Source organism: Aricia agestis, chromosome 7 (assembly GCF_905147365.1).
Source record: "Aricia agestis chromosome 7, ilAriAges1.1, whole genome shotgun sequence".
Lineage (NCBI taxonomy): Eukaryota > Metazoa > Arthropoda > Insecta > Lepidoptera > Lycaenidae > Aricia > Aricia agestis.
This window is the reverse complement of record NC_056412.1, coordinates 11,926,814-11,947,706: the sequence shown is the minus strand read 5'-3', so window position 1 is coordinate 11,947,706 and position 20,893 is coordinate 11,926,814. Positions and strand designations below refer to the sequence as shown.

The following is a 20,893-nucleotide window of genomic DNA, read 5'->3' as shown; positions in this document are numbered from 1 at the left end:
CAATGTCGGTCAGCGGAGCGTGACGCGCCCCTATTATTATTTATTAATGGATCACCCAGGTGTCAGCTAACGATAGCGTTAACTGGAATTCATAATACAGGGACACAGCTGTATCTGGAGCACATCCGAGTTATGTCCCGCGCGAGACAGGCGCTTGATTAAAAATGCACCACTCGAAAACGAGGTACGTTTAGACTCTAGCCTGTGGCGCCCGACGCTAGCGCAGCCAGTCGCACTCCTAACCCCGCGAGGGCCGCACCTGAGCCCGCAAGTCGCGCCCGCGTCAAATGTACACATATTTTCATTTAAAAACGCCCGCCAGCTTTTATTTCTATACAAAGTTGAAACGAAGGGGTCGAGAGCACTTCGTTAAAATTATTTTTTTCCTAATTAAACCTCATAATTCGAAGTCTCCTATGTCGGGCCGAGGACCTCGCTTTCGAGCGTCAAAGAGTCGAATCGATGGACTATATATAAAACAGTTCGGAAGATATTCGGGCCGGCGTTTTATTGACGCGAAAAGCGCAGCGATAGCCGTTCCGATTCTATTTTAGCGTTACGCTAGGAAGGCCGGCGGAGGGCAGGAAAGAGTAGCGCGGGAGTGCGCGGCGCGCGGCGCTCGGAGCCGCTGATATTATATTCTGAAGCACGCCCGGCGCCCGCCTTACCTCGCTCCACGTCAGATATTTCAGTGATACTTTAGGCACCTATGAATTTATCTAGTCTCCGTCACGGGGGTCGTCCGGTGCAGCCGCCTGCACGTCGCCGGCCGTGACGCGCCGTCCGAGCCGCGACACACGCCGCTAATTGGGTTAAAAGCTGCCGACGACATTCGATGTTTACACATTTATTTTGTTCTGTTTTTAGATGAAACGGTGAGTATTTTAGTTTTTAACTTTGTAGTCACTGTTATTTGGTTAAGAGTAGTAAGTTACATTACGCTAATATAAACGCACGTTTATATTACAGAACCGATATCTAAATATCTATTAAATATTTCAGGAACGATTTTTGTTACGAAGACAAAGGAATTATTGTTAAAATTTTAAGAAAAACTATGGTTATTCACCTTTAAAGCACGAGCTATTGTATTGGCGTGAAGAGGTTCAGCGACAAAGGGCTGCAACAGTCACGCTGCTATAAAGGTAACTGCTTCATACATTATAAAGTATATGTACAGACTACAGATATTGTATATTGTAAATATTTTCTATCATAATCATCAACAACAATCATAAAAAGACGACATGTTTCACAAAACTGCATTTATCATATGGGAATGTTACATTTTTCGTGACAGACTATCCTTAGCCTTTTCTGGGTATCAAGGTATCTTCAATCTTAAATCTTAATAGATCTCATCAGAATTGCATAACACCTCCGTCGTGGGAATCGCAGACACAATAGATTTTCAATTGTTATGCGGCAGCCAGCTGCCGTTTGGAGAATGATGGGTTAAGTAGTGTAATCATGAAGAGGTAACAATTAGACACACAGTCGTATTTATAATTTATTGATGTGAATATTTTACTTGCACCTTTACTGAGCTTTATAAACTGTCCACGTCATCATCTTAAGTCTTAGTCACTAGTTAACTGTATATATTAACCGACTATTTGCTAATTCACCTTCCCCTTTCCCTTCCTTTAATAGTGGATGGAACCCGTAATTCGTCCGTATTTTGTTGATCGGTATTTTGTAACTAGCCAAACCCAATAACCTGTTGGCTTTTGCCATAAATTCACTAATTTAAAAACTTCACTTACCGGACAGTCCGACAGGACCTTTTTTTGTAAGTAATGAAAACTCATATCATTTAATAAGATGACCAAAAAGTAGAAACAATCCGAAAATAAAATAGAAATTAGGTCATAGTATATACGAGTATATTATTATCTTTCAATCACCTTTATGGGAGATTTATATCAAAACGAATCTGAAGTTTACTGCGTTTCAAATAAATATTGATTAAATTGTTAAGCTTTAGTATACTTATTACACATTCGTTTAAAAAAGTTAGTTTCTTGTTACCATTAGAAAAAAAATAACGTAGAGTCTACCACGACGACGTACACCATCCTAATATCTACTTCTTAAATTTAAATGTATTATTTACGTTTTTATATAAAAAAACGGACATTTTAAATAACTAAATATAATTTAACAATCGAGATTACTTTATTGTTGTAGTTGATGTGTTCAAGAGGCTCAGTTTTGTAGCTAGTTTAAGACAGCTTGTCTCTACCACATCTAGTGGAATTTCTTTAATTTCACCACAAAATCTGATTTAGGTTTATCAATATTACAACTACGCATAAAATATGGGCATCCGCCGTCCATATATCTTAACATCTATGATATTTTATAATATTAAATAAAACCTAAGCATATAAAAATGAAAGTTAAAATATAATGCATCTCAATAAAGCACAAAGCATTCATCACTGTTCCACAGAAAGATCTAAAATAAAAAATGAATTGACATTGCGTAGTATAAAAAATATTGCTGGATATATGAAATTCATATTTTGTAGTACATTTTACTCGCGTCATGACAGTTGTCACGGTGCTCTAATTCCAAGCGAAGGTCAGGGTTGTTTTGCTGACTTCTATTTAATTCAATTTACACTGTAGGATATAATTACGCGTATTCCAATTAAAAAATAATTGAGGCTTTGATTAGAACTAGAAATCTCGGAGACCCACGGGTTAGTTTGGCGTGGTAGAGACGTCGGCACTTACTTTACCATGTTCCTTTTTTTAATAAATATTTTGCACTAGATGACGCCCGCAACTCCGTTGCGCCAAAATTCGCTTAACGCGCCGGAACCGTGCATTTTTCCGGGATATAAAGTATCCTATGTCCTTTCCATTCAAAGTATGTCCATGCGAAATTTAAGCAAAATCGGTTTAGCGGTTTGGGCGTGAAGAGGTAACAGACAGACAGACAGACAGACAGACTTTTGCATTTATAATATTACTAGCTGTCCCGGCAAACGTTGTTTTGCCATATAATTTTTTTTTTTGTATGAAAAATAGATGTTGGCCGATTCTCAGACCTACTCAACATGCTCACAAAATTTCATGAGAATCGGTCAAGCCGTTTCGGAGAAGTATGGCAACGAAAACTGTGACACGAGAATTTTATTTATAACTAGCTGTCCCGGCAAACGTTGTTTTGCCATATATATTTTTTTTGGTATGAAAAATAGATGTTGGCCGATTCTCAGACCTACTAAATATGCTCACAAAATTTCATGAGAATCGGTCAAGCCGTTTCGGAGGAGTATGGCAACGAAAACTGTGACACGAGAATTTCATATTTTAGATATTAAGTAAGTATGGATATTTAATGTTTATTTCATAACCGGAAAATCAAAACCTCAATTTAATTTAATGAAAAATGAAATTAAAAAATCGTTGACCTGCATTGTATTGTCCTAATTTCTACTTTAATTAAAAGCAAAGAACAAATACGATTATTATCGTCTAGTTAGCAGCAAGTGAACTACGAAACTTCAAGTTTTCAAATGGTACAGGTAAAGAGTTCTCCGACTGCTACGGCATTATTAACGGCTCTCGGACTATTTAAGGGGCGTTTTTCGAAAACTCCGTGTTACTCATTAGTCGGGGTTCGCCTCTGTTCATTAGTGCTTCATCCGATTGTTGATTCTTTGTTTTTGTGTGACAAGATTTGAGGTTGTATTCGAGTTTGTTCTTGCACTTTTCCGCTTCTGTTAAATAGAATCTCATTAAAGTCACCGCCTAAAGGCTCCGCTGAAACGACTCTCTCGTGTGTTATGCATACCAAAGTAAGTGCTGAGATTTCTTTTTCATTTGAAAAAGAACTGAGTAAAGTTTTTGTGTTCATTAACACGAAAAGTTAAGGTTGGGCTCTGCAACATTTGCAGCTATTTACAAGAATTTATTCAAGATCCCTTGATTGTTAATGAGTAAAAAGGAAAACTCAGGTCTCCTACACATCATATGCAAAAAGTCACCCCTGCGGCGGATCTGGCGACGGTCTTATTAGTCATTTATCCTCCGCTTTGAGGAGCGAAGGAAAAGGAGAGTACAGCTCTTGAGACAAGTCACAAGACGTACGAACGTGAACTGGCTCGTCGTTCTTAAACGCTTTGACGCCATAAAGAGCACCCAATCTTTTAAGTTTGAAGCCTTAAATGACACGTAAGGCATACATACTGCATGTGAGAAATAGAAAAGTCTACATTGCTTACAATATGCCAAAATAATCCACCAAAGATTTCACCGGCATATTTCCCAATACCATTTTAAATCAAGTGGTACTTAGCATTTGTCAGCTGCATACAAAATGTAGATATTTCAGCAAATACGTTCTGTTTATGCCGGCGCGGCCGAGTCTCCAGACACTACAGGTTCACGGCTTCAGCGCTCCGGCTATCGATTTTGCATAAGTTACTATTTGTGGTCTAGTCAGCCTTAAACAAGCTGCACAATTTTTGCTGGACTTAAATTAACATGAACACAGGAAAATAAAAACTTTTGTACGCTTTGCGTTTTCGCCAGGCGCCAAATAATGCGATCATTATTTATGAGAATGGTTTTGTTTTGTTTAAAGCTTCATTATAAAACGGATTCACTATATTTTTAAAGCTCAAACTCTGGTTAAAACTTTTTCGGTATGAATATCTAGATATTTTAAATTCATTTTATTACTGTATTATTCAAAATGATATTACAAAAAGACTAACGTATCACTTACTTTCTAAAAGCAACATTTGTTTCAGGGTATTTTTGTAGGCGCGAAAATATTAGGCACTGCAATGAAAGTGGAGGACACGGCCATAGACAAAGTGCACGGATGGGGTTGCACCCCCACAGAGGAGACCCCTGCTGCACCCCCCTCTACAGCAAACACCTGCCTTCCGCCGTGGGTCACCAGGGGTTGGAGGAGAAATACCCTCTTCTGTATACTGGTGTTTCTGATGATCTTAGTATTCTTAAATATAGCGTTAACACTTTGGATAATAAGTACATTACGACTTACAAGAGTAAGTATTTTTTTAGATTATAAGCTAAAATGTTATTATTTTACAGTGTTGATGTAGCTTATTAATAAAATAAACACTAGTCAAAAACGTTGCATTTTCACACAAAAACTTACAAAATTATTACAATGATACTATTTCTTGTTTTAAGAAATTAACGTAAAGCTTTATTTTTACTGACGCACACACAAATTATTTTTTTTATTATTTACCAAAACAAACTCAATTTTCAAATTATTCAAATTAAACTTGTAAAACACCATTTTCAGGACGGAATAGGGCCCGTGACGATAATAAAACAGGGCATCCGACTGTCGGGGCAGGCGTGGGTGGAGGACGGCCTGGTCGCGTCCGCCATCGCCTCGCCGCCCGCTCTGCCCATCACCATGCACGCGCACCGCAACTTCACCGTGCTCGTGAAGGACCCCGAACACAGCGAACACGCCAAACTCCACATTAGTAAGCTATTGACTGAATTACTCTTTATAACTTTTAATCTAAATTTCTTGACAGAACTTTTAAAAGTACTGTTTGAATGTTTCCTGTACTCATAAAATTATTAAATAAATTACACTATTTCATAAAAAAATAGTTAGTGCAGCATTTGTTATTCAGAGAGTGTCACTAGATTATTTAGTAACAACGTAAAAACGCATATCGCCTAAATAAATGGCAACTTTTTCACCGGTTATTATTCATGACGACAGTCGTACGGCGCTTTTTTGTAGTTATACGATTATTTTTTACATGCAAACTGATCTTGAATTTTTTATGTTCAATTCCAGGGAGGGACGCTATAGAATGCAGCGGACGGACGTTCGAGGTGCGCGACGCGGCGGGCGGGCGCGTGTTCCAAGCGGCCAGCGACGAGGTGCGAGTGTTCGCGGACGCGCTAGCGGTGGATGGAGCGGGCGGCGTCAACGTGCGGAACTCGCTACAAGCGCCGCTCGTACGCGCACCGCCCGGCTCCGATTTGCAGTATGATATCGAGAATTTTAGATATATTTTTGATTTTGCTTAAACTCGTATTATGTTACAATGTACTTTAAGAGAAGTGAAATAGTTTATGAAACACCTACAGAAAACACATTAGATCAATTTAAATCTTTCGGGAATAAAAAAGATTTTTATCAAACTGATTAGCAGACAAAACTTTATCAAAATCACCAGCCGTTTTGAAAGAGTTTGACCACAATCATTTTTACATTAGATTGTCTGACCCAGCAAAATTATTTTAAGTACATTCGGTCTTCATCATCATCAATATCAGCGCAGCCGTTTTTAAGGACTTTAGCAATAAACGCCGCGATAAAAGAATTCATTTCTTGCTGTAATAGAAACTAATAGTCGCTACGTTTATTTCAGATTGGAATCACTAACTCGGATGCTGGATTTGAGAGCACCGCAGTCGATATACTTTGAAAGCAGAGCCGGGAACATCGACATAGCGTCGCATAATAACATCAAGCTGGATTCCGTTGTTGGAGCTGTAAGCATATTGTGTTTGTATTTTGTAACAGCGCTTACATCACCGCCACGCCACGCGCGGAGTGCACAAAGACCGCTCAGTTTACAGTTACACGTTCAATCTAATTGGGGCAAACTTATAAGTGTGTGAAACGGTGCTGTAATATTACGTATTGTTTCTGAAGTATCCAAGATTATACAAGTTTTACTTAAAATATATAATATGAAAAGGTGTTGGTGTCCTTACCAGCACCTCCTACACGCTTTTTTCTTTATAGTCTTCAGTTTAGTTGGCCAAAACTTTTTATGTAGACAATAAAACCAAAGTTTCTGTCGATTGTACTCCAAGTTATATCAAGTTTATATGTATAATTTTTTCAGATCAAAATTGACGCTCCAAACATTATTATAAGCAACCTGAAGGAGGCAACCACAGTAGATAAGCCGCAGAAGAGTATCAGAGGGAAGAAAGTGTACCAGATGTGTGCGTGCGCCTCCGGAAAACTATTCCTGGCCGCGCCCGACGCGCTCTGTGCCATGCAAGACAACGACACTGAGCTCTGTCGATGATAGAACATTCCAGACGTAGGGCACACGCAACTATAAGATTGCTGGGTGAAACTTGGGAAAGCGATTGGCGCATTTGTACAATATCTACCTATAACGTACAATCATAGCTACGAACATGCCTCCCCCCACCCCTTCTGTCTTTGCCACGCGATCGTAAAGGTGTGCGCGAGTTATATAAATATATATGTCGCAGCCAACTGGTTTAAATAGCCGTTCAATCAAACAGCTAGCCCTTTGACTGAACAACGTCATTCAATCACACGTCTAGCTTTTTAATTAAATATTTAAGTCGCTCAAGCGTTCAACAGTACAGCTGATTCAAAAGCCGCCGTTTGAATTAGTTCAGCGCTCACCACCGCGGCGCTAGGTGCGTTTTGTTCACAATATGGCGTGAACTAACCGGTGTTTTGTGGTTGTATTAAGAGATTTTTCGTAAATACATATACGTTACAAGTATTATTAAAGAGACAGAAATTATGGGGGCACATGTGAGTGAATCAAAATTTAAACTAATATTCGAGGAGAAATTACGGGATTATGAAATGCATCACCAAGGTACTTATTGCAATTGTGTTCGAAATGAGTGAGAATACAATAAATAATTAATCTGCTTGTTATCATTACGCTTGTGTAATAACAGCACTAAACTAATGGTCACCTTAGTTAATTTACCTTTTAATCAGTTAGCTAAGCGTCATCTAGCTGTAGTGTTGAACGTTGTAGTCAACAAGTCGGAGAAACGACGTAATAGCCGTGTGATTGAATGGCGTTGTTCAGTCAAAGGGCTAGCTGTTTGATTGAATGGCTTTTTTAACCAGTCGACTGCGACATATATACAGGGCAAACCACACAATCGTTGTCACTCCATCAATTATTATTGGTCTAAATAAGCAAGGTATGCCACCACTAAGATTTTCTGTAATCTTCGATTTTAAAGCGACAACGTTTGGGTGGTTCACCCTAATTAGTACCTATTTAAAAATTAAAATATCTCATTAGTACAACGAAGTTCTACAGCACAATGCACCAAAATATTTTGTGATAGTAGCAGAGTGATTGAATTTTATTATAGCAATATTTATAATAAACTTAATATTATTTTAAATCAATAAAAGAGTTACAACCTATTTACTGTTTTACTGTTCTGCGATGAAATCCGATTTTTAACTGAGCCGTTCCAGCTTTACGGTATGACGACACAAAACATCCTTTTCAGTCGGTCGTACATTTAGTGAAAATATTTTGGAATACCAACAGAGGCCGTGTTGAGCGCTCACACATCGACACTTGTCAGAAAAATATTTTATTGATTCATATAAAAACTATCAAAAAATTGAGTTTGTTGTCACCGCTGTGCTACATTTCATATTATATTAACAAAAAATAATTACAACAACCTAGTAAATGAATGCTCAAAAGTGGGGTGTGGATGGAAAAGTCGAAAGCAGAAATTTTGACTTAGGAACTTTGTTTGGACTAATTTGAAGATAAACATACTGGCTAGTCGGTAATCCGTACGCTTCCGATACAGTGGACGTACTGTAAAATAAATATCCGTTTGATGCGAGACGTCCGTTGCGTACGATACCGACCTGTGGACGCTTACCTTTACACGGTACGTCACAACTGCAAGCGTGATAAACTGTCGACGGCTGCCATAGACTGCCGCCGACACGTGCCGTCGACTGCCGCAGACGCGTGCCGCCGACACGTGCCGTTCGTCTGTAAGCGCTCTATAAATATTATACTCTCAGAATAAACATGTACACCTTAAAATAAGCAAACTATAATATTAGAATGACAGCAACTTTTCGGCTTCTGAAATCAGCTTTTTATTCTTAAGCCCTTAACCACAGAATACCATAACCAATGATGTTTTATAATATAATATCATCGCCCTGAACGCCTCCACAGTTGTATAAAACAGCTGATTTTGCTTAAGAGCACAGCTAGAGATTTTTTTCTACATATTGCATAATTATACGTAATCGTCGCTTAAGTCGCAGGACGTTTTTTATCGGGTAAGTAATTAATCCTGGCGGTTCCCGGGTAACCATCCACCGCAACCGCGCTCGCCGCTCTCATTATTGCCCACTGCCCCCTAATTCCAGCCACGTCCTGCCGGTAAACGCATCTTTTATTGAAACAAGTTTTTTTTTAAATTTAGAAGTAACACAATATAACCTTTGGATGTTAATTTTTTTAATAATAATATGCGTCTGCGGCACGACTCACGACATTGATAAACAAAAAAAAACATAATTTCAGGATCTGCTATACGGTACTTAAAAATTCAAGTTTTTAAGTACCGTAGGTGTGCGGCCGGGTGCGCACTAGCGCGGCCCTGGCCGCTAGTGCGCTATTGGGCTAACAAAACTAAGTAATAATAATTTAGGGCGTGAATGCGTCACTTTTATAGTGACTCTGAAAATAGCAGCGCTGAAAGAGCATTTGTTTTGTGTGATTTGTATGGGCAAACTGTGTCATGAACTAGCGCTGCTACTTTCACAGTGAACTCTGTATAGGACCCATACTCACCTATATTATCACCGGTATTAATTATTATCACTTAGTTTTGAAACATCCTGTATAATATCTATTGCTGTATAGTTACGTTGTAACTTACGAGTTATGTCTCTACCTCTAGTCTCTCTACACATAGAGACAATCAGCTGACAAATATTTGTACACTTTTGATTTCTGTTTGACAAATCCCTTAGCTGTTTCTTGAGGAGTACACCCCCGCTTCACAACAATACTATTTACCGTTTATCCAATGGGTTAGTGTGTACTCGTAGCAAAGAACATGATTCATAAAAATATTAAGTCTATCTAATTGTTCTTTAGAGGAAAGTTCATTTGGTATTAGTATTCTATTTGCAGCAGTATAAAATGCAACTGTTAAATTTTTTCATTAATTTAAAGAAATGATAGAACAAGCACAATAGACAAACAAGCATGTTGTGGCGTGTAGATCGATAATGACAAAATCTCAAATGACTTTTAAATTACTACTTTTCATTTTAGCCACGCTCCAAAATAGCAGCAATTGGGTTTTTGAATTATTTTTTTTTTGTGATAAATGGAAAGATCATATATAAGTTTTATAACAAAACTATTTTTTTTTTTTTGCAATAATTAAAAAGTTATTTCAAAATAAAAATTAAATTTTAAATTCAGTACCGAAGATCCGCCGACAGCTCCCGAATAAACCCGAGCGCGTGTGACGTCACAATGTTAGTTTTTGCTCATTGTTATTGTAGCATACAGAGATATAATAATTAGTACAGTGTTTTGAGTTTTTATCTAGTAAATTCTGTTGGCATTGTTAAATAATCAAAAATGTCAAAACTCAAAAGTTATCGCTCTTGTTTTGTACCATTATGTACAAATACTACAAAAACAACTCCTGAAAAAATGTTTTTAAATGTTCCACAAGACGAAAAACGTCGAAAGAAATGGTTTCAAGCAGTGCACCGAGATTATTCAAAAACAAAATCAATTTTTTTTTGTTGTGAAGATCATTTCGATGTAAGTATTCATAATAATATTACTTAATAATATTATTACATAATATTATAACTTTTCTTAATTTTTCATTGATACTTGATAGTTAGAGTAACTGAGTAAGCTTTACTCCGAACTCGGTGTTCTGGACACACACGTCCTTTTAAAACACAAATACCATTCTTACGATTAAGTTGAACATAACCTATAGCTTTATCACCGTAACTCTCACGTGATGCTCTACAATTAATGAAATAATTATTAATTATATTTAATAGAGAATAAATACTTATTTTCATTTAGAATAGTATTTTTTAACAGACTTACCTTGATGCCTTAGCACCTCGAACTTCAGCAGAATTAAACCGAACGTCATTTTTTAAAAAATTAGTGATCATAAATATATCAACATCAGGAATATTATCCGATTTTGCTTTTATAAATCCTTTATCACACATAGTTAGTCGAAATAAACTTTTCAAATCGTTTTTCACTAATAAATTTGAGATATTTTTATCAAGTCAAAGATAATAGCCATAAACACTGTACTATCATGAAATTGCTTTAACATTATGACGTCACAAGTATGGCGACCAATCATGGCGCGTTTACAGTCACGTGATTTTTATTTGAATTTTATCAATTTTTAATTGTTTATAATTAATTAAAAAAAATTTTTTTTCAAGTTTTTTGCATTAAAAATCAATATAATTAATAATAAAGTTTTAAAATACATAAAAAAAATCAATACTTTTTTTTTTCAAAATCCCAATTCGTTAATGTCGAAGCCCCGAAAAATATTATTACGCTTACCATACACGAGTAGAAATCGCCAATTCTTTTATACCATCTAGTGGAACGCCGTTAGTATAAAACAAAGTCGCTTTTTCTGTCCCTATGTCCTTTGTTCCCTTTAATCTTTAAAACTACGCAACGAAGTACGCAATGGATTTTGATGCAGTTTTCTTTAATAGATAGAGTGATTAAAGAGTAAGGTTTATAAGTAATTAAAGGTTTATAACTCATTTCATAATGGAGAAATACTGTTATTTTTGAGGTTTATCAAAATAATGTACTAAGTATTGTAGGCAATGAATAGGTCTACATTGTCTAAAAACTTCGCGATATTATATATATTCTCTTAAGGATATCCCACACTAACATTTTTTGTCATTTACTTTTTACTACAATTAACGCTAATTTCCGAAGCAATTTTAACAAATACGGCATTAATCCTTATATTCAATTGAATACTTTAAATACATTGATTTAATATAGATGTATTATATGGCCCTTTCCAGCATGTGATTTAAATAAATGAATATTTTTGAAGATATTATAGATTTAAAAATTGCGGGACGTAGCGGGACGGGCGGCGGTACCGGCCAATGCAGAACACGAGTAGTAATGAATATAAATTTAAACTACTGCATCGATTTTAATCATTTTTTTATATATTTATTTAAAGTCGCTTAAAACATCTAAGGTTTCTTCAGTTAGTGACATAGGCTATATTATCATATTTTATACCCGTGCGAAGCCGGGGCGGGTTGCTAGTATAATATAAAAATGCTAGAAAAATTATTGCCCGATTTCAATTTTTTAATTAAGTAAGTATTATTAAAATACCTCTTCTCGAGGTGAAAATTATTTTAACTAATTATTTTAAATTATTATAACTTAAAACAATACATGTTTAAAGCTGTGTTTCATAAATAACTCAAAAACTATGAGTTTTTACGAAAAATGTGTCATTACCAAAATTGAAGCTAATAAAAAAATGCCCTTCTCGACAATTGAAATTTCCGGTATCGAGTCTATCGCGTAGATAAACTGTTATCTGCTTGTTTTGTTACTACCATGTCAAAGGTTGCGGTCAGTTTAAAATTACATTATTGTCAGTTTAAAAACAAAACATAAAATCTTCGATCACTAATATACAAGATACACAGTCCGCGGCAAAAAACGACCTCACTAAAAGAGCACCAAACGCAACATTCTGGTGGACTTTCGATTTAGTAGTGCTCTAACGCTCCGCTGGGAAACATGTCCCAGTGCTCGTTCAACAATTGTAAAAATCATACGTTTAAAATGCAAAAAAAGGATGGAATTTCATGTTTCCGGTAAGTATTATTTTATCCTAATATATTTCATACAATTGTATTATAAATATTGGTATTTCGTTAAGAAAAAAACAAAAAAAGTTTTAAATGTAAGTTGTAAATAAATCAACACGAGGTATAAACCATCTCAATTGCGAATACTCATACTAAAGGTACTTATCGTAGTTTATCATGCCCACTTGAAATGTTCGGGTTATACACTGTATTTCTGTTCCATTTGGTGGAGTCGCTATTAATTATTATTTATTTTATTGAGGAATATATTTTTTTCAGGTTCCCTCGAGATCCAGTTAGATGTGGAGATTGGATATCAGTTATAGCACGGCAAAGATGCGAACAATTTTTCAAGCCGACTTTAGCGGGCGTTGTATGTTCTAAGCATTTATATTCAATGTATACACGTATATTTTAGTTAACTATAAAATTAAACATATTAGAACAACATAATATTACAAGTAAAAATAATTACTCCACACTTTATACATTAAACTTTGGAAAAATTAAAAATGGACTATTAAAATTATTACAATTAACAAAAAATGTTGAACAGTTCGACTCCACTCATACTTCACTTCACCCTGTTCCAGCGGCGATGTGCGGCCGTAAAATTATTGAAGTGCTTTATTGGAATTGTAATAATTTAAACTTTAAGACATATGGATGATGGTTGAATTTAGTTTGAAGCGTGCGTCGTTCGTAAAAAATTATTGCTTTGTAAACACACATTGTACATTGTTTTATAAAAAGATCTTTAATAACTATTATTAAGGTTGATTTTAGATCAATGTATACTTTTTTAAACACTTTTAATCGGCGACAGATTTTCGAGAGGTTTTGTATGGGACTGTGTATCTTGAATATTAGTGATCGAAGCATAAAATGTACATAATATTATGAGGGTTATTTTAATGATGCTTGGTACGTTTTTTTTAATTTTTAATAAATAAAAAAAATTGATAAAGCATTTTCATTTCTTCAATTTCTTCTTTCTATGATATTGGTAAGTGATAACTGATAACGTTATCTCAATGCATCGTCTTTTTTTAGGGTTCCGTAGTCAACAAAAAACCCTTATTGTTTCGGTATGTCCGTCGGTCTGTCTGTCCGTCTATCTGTCCATCTGTCTGTCCGTCTGTCTGTCTGTCCACGGTTTTGCTCAGAGACTATAGGACCTACAAAGCTGTTATTTGGTACGAATGCACATATTAATGATGACGACAAAATGGTACATAAAATCTTAAAAAAATATTTTTTTATGGTACCTTCCCTACACATGAAGCGAGGATGAATTTTTTTCACGTCTACCCCATCGTGTGGGGTGTCGTTGGAAAGGTTTTTAAAAATGTTATGAGTATTCTTTGATCATTTTTCGATTTAGGGATCCGTTTATGAAATATTAAGTTTTAAAGTGGAAAAAATCGTTAGAGTCCAGTGTCCCCCCCTTCCATCAGCTAAACGGTTGCTTCTGGAAATGTGAAAAAATTCACGGGAGTAGGAAATATGCTGAATTTAAAAGGAAACCTATCACGGCTAAGAAGACTTCTTAAGTTATTGAGCAATAGTCGATCAACTAATAAAAATATTATGTTCGTCGAAGTATAAAGGAATGTTTCGTTCAAATTCCTTTGAAAATAGGTAACTGAGATGATGTTGTTAGTAGTGTAAAACACGTTATGTATATTAATTGACCATACAAACATTTTAAAAAAACTAGCGGTACTACGGAACCGTCTATTGCACTTGGCCGGTTTTTCTTTTTACATTTCATACTTTGGGGTTTTTCCAACAAATACTTGTTGTAAAAACCTCAAGGATCTAGATGAATCGTAGTATGATCGTTCATAATTTTGGACTCGGTACCAGATATCTTCAGTTCTCTGACAGAACATTTGAAACTTTTGGAACTGGCACCGACTTCAAACTAATTATGAAGATTGAGTACAGAAATAGTTGAGGTTTAGCCGAATTCGGAAAAAGGCACTATTAGATAGGAAACATTATTTAATACTTTTTAGTTCATAATATTATAAGGATGTCATCATTGTTTTACCTTGGAAGTCGGTTTTAATTTTTTGTTAAAAATAATACATAATTTCATTATTTTTAGTTACCTAGTAAACTATCGCGTATATTCTACGTATCTTATTACAATTTGACTGATGAGATTAAATTAAGAAGTTGAGAGAAAGTGGCCGGAATTAATCTACAGGAGGGATGTGGTTTTTCACCATGATAACGCTAGACCTCACACATCTTTAGCCACTCAGCAAAAATTACGGGAGTTTGGCTGGGAGGTGTTAATGCATCCGCCGTATAGTCCTGACCTTGCACCTTCAGATTTCCACCTGTTTCGGTTGCTGCAGAATTCCTTAGGCAGGATTCCTTAGCCGTCATAGTTTTCCATTTCTTAGGCAGGATTGCAGAATTCCTTAGGTTGACATCACAAGAGAAGTGCCAAAACCACTTGACGCAGTTTTTTCATCACAAGCCCCTAAATTTTTATAGCAATGGGATCATGTCCTTACCAACAAGATGGCATAAAGTTATCGAACAAAATGGCAACTATATACTTTAGTCAATTGCAAATAAACTTTATAAAGAAAACCTTTTGAATTTTTATATAAAATGCGAAGAAATTTTTTCCCCAGCCTAATATTATATGTTTTTACATTTTATTTCTTTCGATGCATTGATATGATTTAATTTTAGTAACATATTATAAAACACTACCCAAATATCTATTAAATATGATTTGAGAGATTGACAAAAAAGAAAAACCGCTGTGGATACGCAAGGATAAAAATATTATACACTTTTGTAGTGGTATAATATTTTTATCCTTATAGAATAAGTAGGTACATCGGACGGAGACTGGAGCTTGTATAACTATACCTCTAATTATTTTTCTCACAGATATTCCTAATACCTATTACGGCTAACATTTAGAAGTAATGCAAACCCCAATTTATAGTTACACCACTACATTTCGTTCGTAATATTTAAATATTACGAACGAAATGTAGTTAAAGTTCGCAATATTGCTCGTATTCGATTATTTCACGCACGGAAACTTTTACGAGCCTCCAGACACACTTTTATTTAAATGCTTATGTTAGTTCCTACGGACGGTAAACTTATTTCGCTTATTGTTTTCTGCCCTTTTCTTAACGAAATGATTTTTGGATTTCGAAATTCGTTCGAAGGGCTTCTGGCGCCCGTGTGCAAAAAAAGGATTTTCGCGCCCCTTTCTAAGGCAATTTTTTTGGGCCCTTAGTTTTGGCGCCCCTTATGATGGCGATTTGGCACCCCTAGAGGATGGCGCCCGTGTGCATTGCACACATTGCACATATGGTAGCGGGGGTCCTGTCGGTAGATACCAGATACGAAGCCGCTCACTTGTGAATAACTTCATTATGCGGATTTCTTTATTTTTTATGATCATTACTCACAAGAATTGTTCAATTTCAAATCAATATTGAGCAAGTTTGTGAAATAATTGAGAAACCGCATTAATCTTCATCAGGGAGTCCCACCTGTGTCGCACCACCTTCACGTCCACGTCAAATAAAACTCCCCTAACTTATTGTGATTTTCACATTTTTAAAACACCGAATTACGAAAGCGAGGGAGCAGCTTCTGTGAAAATTGTTTTTGGTTCTGTAATCTGTCGATAAAGGAAAATACTTCTTTACTCAAACGATATATTTTTCATGAGATCACTAATTACAGCTTTTAAAATCTAAACTCTAAATATTGTGCAACATTATCTATATCTTCTATTATACCAGGGGTTCCCAAACTGTGCGCCGCGGCGCCCTGGTGCGCCGTGGAAAGGCAAGAGGGGCGCCGTGAGTCGTTCCTCCATCATTTTCCAAAACCACAAATATTTATTCTAGATAATAAAAATATAATATTAATTACAATGTAAAGCCGGGAGATGCCGAATCATTAAATATGTTTATATATCTATCTTTCTGTCTTAGCTAGGTAGAGTAGGGCGCCGTAACAAAATATTGTGAAGTGCAACTGCGCCTCAGGCTGGAAAAGTTTGGGAACCCCTGTTCTATACTATATAATATTATAAATCAAAACGCCTCCGTGGTCTAGTGGTATAGAGCGCGGCTCTTGACTCGGAGGTCGTGGGTTCGATTCCCGCGTTGGAAACATGTTATTTCCAAGTTTGGTTAGGACAATGCAGGCTGATCACCTGATTGTCTGACAAGTAAGATGATCCATGCGTCGGATGGGCATGTAAAAAGTCGGTCCTGCGCCTGATCTCTCGCCAGTCGTGTCGGTCTTCCGTCCCACTGGGTTATGAGAGTAAAGGAATAGAAAGTGCTCTTGTGTACTGCGCACACACTTGGGCACTATAAAATTACTCCTGCGTAGCTGGCCTGGTTTCAATGAAACCGGCCACCGTCACCGAAACCGGTGTGGGAGCTATTATTAATATTATAAAGCGGAAGAGTTTGTTTGTTTGAACGCGCTAATCTCAGGAACTACTGGTCCGATTTGAAAAATTCTTTCAGTGTTAGATAGCCGAGAGGTAGGCCTATAGGCTATATTTTATCATGCTAAGACTAATAGGAGCGAAGAAATAGAGGAGGAGTTGATCCAAAATTTTACCAAAAAATACGGTTCCAAATCAGAAAATAACAAAAGATAAGAATAACGTAATTCGCGTGTCATTTTCTGTTCATTCGCGCGGGATCGCCCCCTCATTATAATTAAGCACCAGGTGAGAAAAGGGAAATAAAAATTAAACTTATACTCCAGTGCCATTTGTGTCAAAGGGATGACAAAATACAAATTTTAGGAAGAGATTCATCGCGCTCCAAATAAATCGCATAATACCGAAATAGCATGAAGACTATAACATAAAAACAGCCTTTATTTAACTTCAATTTTACATGAAGGATTCATTTAACAATTTCACAATTATTATTCTATTCTTAATTTTTAAGTAGTAGTCCTAGTAGCTAAATCCTTCTAGCAATTTCTATCACTTTTATCACTTTAATTCTTCAGGAACGCTACAATGTTTAAAGCATTTACTTTTCATTCAGTTGGTCATATTAGTGCCTTTTACCATTATATTCCAAATCTATTAGTCCTATTACCTATAGGTACTATAGGCATTGTTTCCTGACTCTAGGTGTCTAAACACATCATGCCGAAGATACGCGTAAGTAATTCAGTTGCGTAACTTAGTCCGAGTATTCAGTGCCACCGCCGCCGAATTGACGCCGAATCGATGCCGAACTTACGCTCGACCGAAGTTCGGCTGTACGCTATAACGCGGCATGGTGTGTCATCGGTAATTTAAGATACATTTTAGGCGTAATCTTGCTGAACTTCGGCCGCGAATCTTCGGCATGATGTGTTTAGACATTAGCTGCTGAGACAGGGCTCCCGCTACCATATGTGCAATGTGTGCAATGCACACGGACGCCACCCTTTAGGGCCGCCAAAACCAAGCGCCCAAAAAATTTTTTTAAAGAAAAAATAAAGAAAAATTATAAAAAAAAGAGTTGGATACTACAATATTATACTCAACTTTTATTTTTGTTAAACATTTATGTTCCTCTTTCAAAATTGGCCATTTCTGGCCAAAGTGCAGCAGCAGTGTTTTTAGTCTAGCTTCTATAAATTATAATTCACTTCCCGGCCAATGGGCCGGCAATACACAAGTATTGCAGGAATGTTCTATAAAATATTAGCTATTTAAACAAAAATAAAAAATAAATAAGTATATAAAATCAAAATGGTCTTAAATCTATATATATATATATATATATAAAACTCAAAGGTGACTGACGGACATGGTGATCTATCAACGCACAGCCAAAACCACTGGACGGATCGGGCTGAAATTTTGCATGCAGGTAGATGTTATGACCAATGCATCCGCTAAGAAAGGATTTTGATAAATTCCAACCCCAAGGGGTTAAAATAGGGGATGAAAGTTTGTATATAATAATACTTCTTAACGCGAGCGAAGCCGCGGGCTAAAGCTCGTCTTTGATAAAATCAAAAAAAAAATAGGTAGCAATTTTTTCAAAGATTTTTTTTTTGTTTTTAAAAATACAGTTATTAAAATCTAGTGTAGTCGAGAGTCCGACTCGCACTTGGCCGATTTGGACACAGGCGCCACTAGCCCTTACGGGGGCCCTGTGCTGAGAACAGACTGCATCCCACACTATAATCTGGGAGCACGGCAGTGCTCCAGCCAAGCTTTTTAGCAAAGGCACGGCCGTAGCATACTTTTCTCGAAACGGTTCGCGGCTTTTTCACACCCCCTTTATCTTCGATGTTAAGAAAGCTAGGGACTTAGAATTTCGGTGACTAGGAGCAAGTATTAAAACTAGTTTAACCTCCAAATTACATAACATTTCGATAAATAGTTTAATAGTTACGGATGATCAAAGTTACTACATTTTGTCACTCACTGACTGACAGATCATCAAAATTCTAAGGTACTTCTAGCAGACTTAGAACCTTGAAATTTGGCAACAAGGTAGGTCGTTATCCACAATGAAAGGAAAAATTATGAAACTGGCCAAGTGCGAGTCGGACTGGCGTACATAGGGTTTCGTACCGTAAATTTGTATTGGAGCCCCCCTTAAATCACAAGTTTATGTACTTTTTATTACTTATTATTAAAGTTGAAATACAATTAAGTATTTTCTGAAATTTTCGAAAACCTCACTTTTACCATTATGGATATAGAGCAAAAAAGATAAAAAAAACGTGTTTGTTATATGAGACCCCCCATTAATCGTTTATTTTATTTTAGTTGGACTATTAGCTTTGATAGCGACAACAAAAGTACACAATTTGTAAAAAATTAAAATATCTAGCTATTGCGGTTCTCGAGATCTAGCCTTGTGAGTCGTGACACACGGACGGACGACAGACAGACAGCGAAGTCTAGATTCATTAGGAATGGGCTCCCGTTTTCATCCTTTGTGCAAGGAAACCTAAAAACTGAAAAGTATAATATAACTTTATTAAATAAAAGAAAAGATTTTTATGTTTGTGGCTTTGCAAGAACATTAAAAGTGAGTTTCGACTTCATAATAATTATTTTACGTACAAAAGGAAAAATAGTGTTAACAAAGTTAACAATGAAACTATGATAATTAAATTCGATTAAAATATAAATGAAATCAGAACTGCGAATTACGATGTACACTCCATACTCGCTCGATAGATGGTGTAGTACTCCCTTTATATCGCGGTATCGCTTGTTTGCGGAGTATAATTATTATGGTTTAAAAAAATCCGGGATAGGCTTCGATCACTTAGTGATCGAAGGGGATAGGTCGTAATATTCAATAGAAAGTAACATCGGTGCACGAATAACCTCAAAGTTCAAAAGTTGTTGGGCTATCGTCATAGAATTAGTAGTTTGTATAAGTACCTACCTGTTATTATCAATAAATTAATTTTACGACCTAGAATATTATATACCTAGAGATAGAGAATGGGTGCTAAGCTAAATACAGAAAAGTTTAAACGTGACCTGAAAAGAAAAGAAACCTTAAAAAAAGAAATGAAATCCCACCAAAACATTAAATGTAAAAAGGAGCCAAGCAAAATATTGCATAGCCATGCAATATATCTATCGTAAAAAGTTTTTAGATCACATTCAAGCCAAGCCTTCTACTTATTTTGTAATTTAAATCAACATTCAGTGAATTTATCAACAGTTTTCTTTATTTTATAATTATTATAGTGGCTTGGCAATGAGCACTAGAGAAATAATCAGCGACTGATTGGATTTGTTGGGTACCATCGTCCACATGCGTCGTTACATACTAAAAAACACGCCGTTTGTGTAAGTATGAACTAAACCAAATATGAAGTTTTATATTTGTTTTTCTTGTGCTCGTTGCCGAGCCACTATAATAATTATAAAATAAAGAAAACTATTGATAAATTCACTTAATGTTGATTTAAATTACAAAATAAGTTGAAGGCTTGGCTTGAATGTGATCTAAAAACTTTTTACGATAGATATATTGCATGGCTATGCAATATTATGCTTGGCTCCTTTTTACATTTAATGTTTTGGTGGGATATACCCATTACAATAAATAGATTGACTTGAAGATAATCAAATATCTCTTACGGCCGTTCCCAATATTTGATCTATCTCTGGTTTTGCCCTGCTAGAGATAGGAATAGCTCACA

General features: G+C 36.1%; 1 protein-coding gene and 1 long non-coding RNA gene across 4 annotated transcripts; both read left to right on the top strand.

Moving 5' to 3' along the window:
- The first annotated feature begins 226 nt into the window (after window positions 1–226).
- Window positions 227–7,268, top strand: LOC121728685 (delta-sarcoglycan-like). 3 transcript variants are annotated; one of them, XM_042116915.1, is made up of 7 exons: window positions 227–875; window positions 1,003–1,145; window positions 4,770–5,033; window positions 5,300–5,489; window positions 5,816–6,008; window positions 6,396–6,519; window positions 6,879–7,268. In XM_042116915.1, exons 3-7 carry the CDS (start codon window positions 4,806–4,808, stop codon window positions 7,065–7,067), a joined length of 924 nt encoding a protein of 307 aa, XP_041972849.1. In that variant the 5' UTR covers window positions 227–875; window positions 1,003–1,145; window positions 4,770–4,805; the 3' UTR covers window positions 7,068–7,268. The 3 variants fall into 3 exon arrangements, with proteins under 3 accessions (XP_041972849.1, XP_041972848.1, XP_041972847.1); XM_042116914.1 differs by lacking the exons at window positions 227–875; window positions 1,003–1,145 and adding an exon at window positions 3,380–3,533; XM_042116913.1 differs by lacking the exons at window positions 227–875; window positions 1,003–1,145 and adding an exon at window positions 3,380–3,539.
- LOC121728688 lies at window positions 1,396–20,553 on the top strand. Its single transcript, XR_006035854.1, has 3 exons — window positions 1,396–1,464; window positions 16,834–16,836; window positions 20,543–20,553. It is a non-coding gene; the product is annotated as an uncharacterized LOC121728688 (long non-coding RNA).
- Window positions 20,554–20,893: the final 340 nt, after the last annotated feature.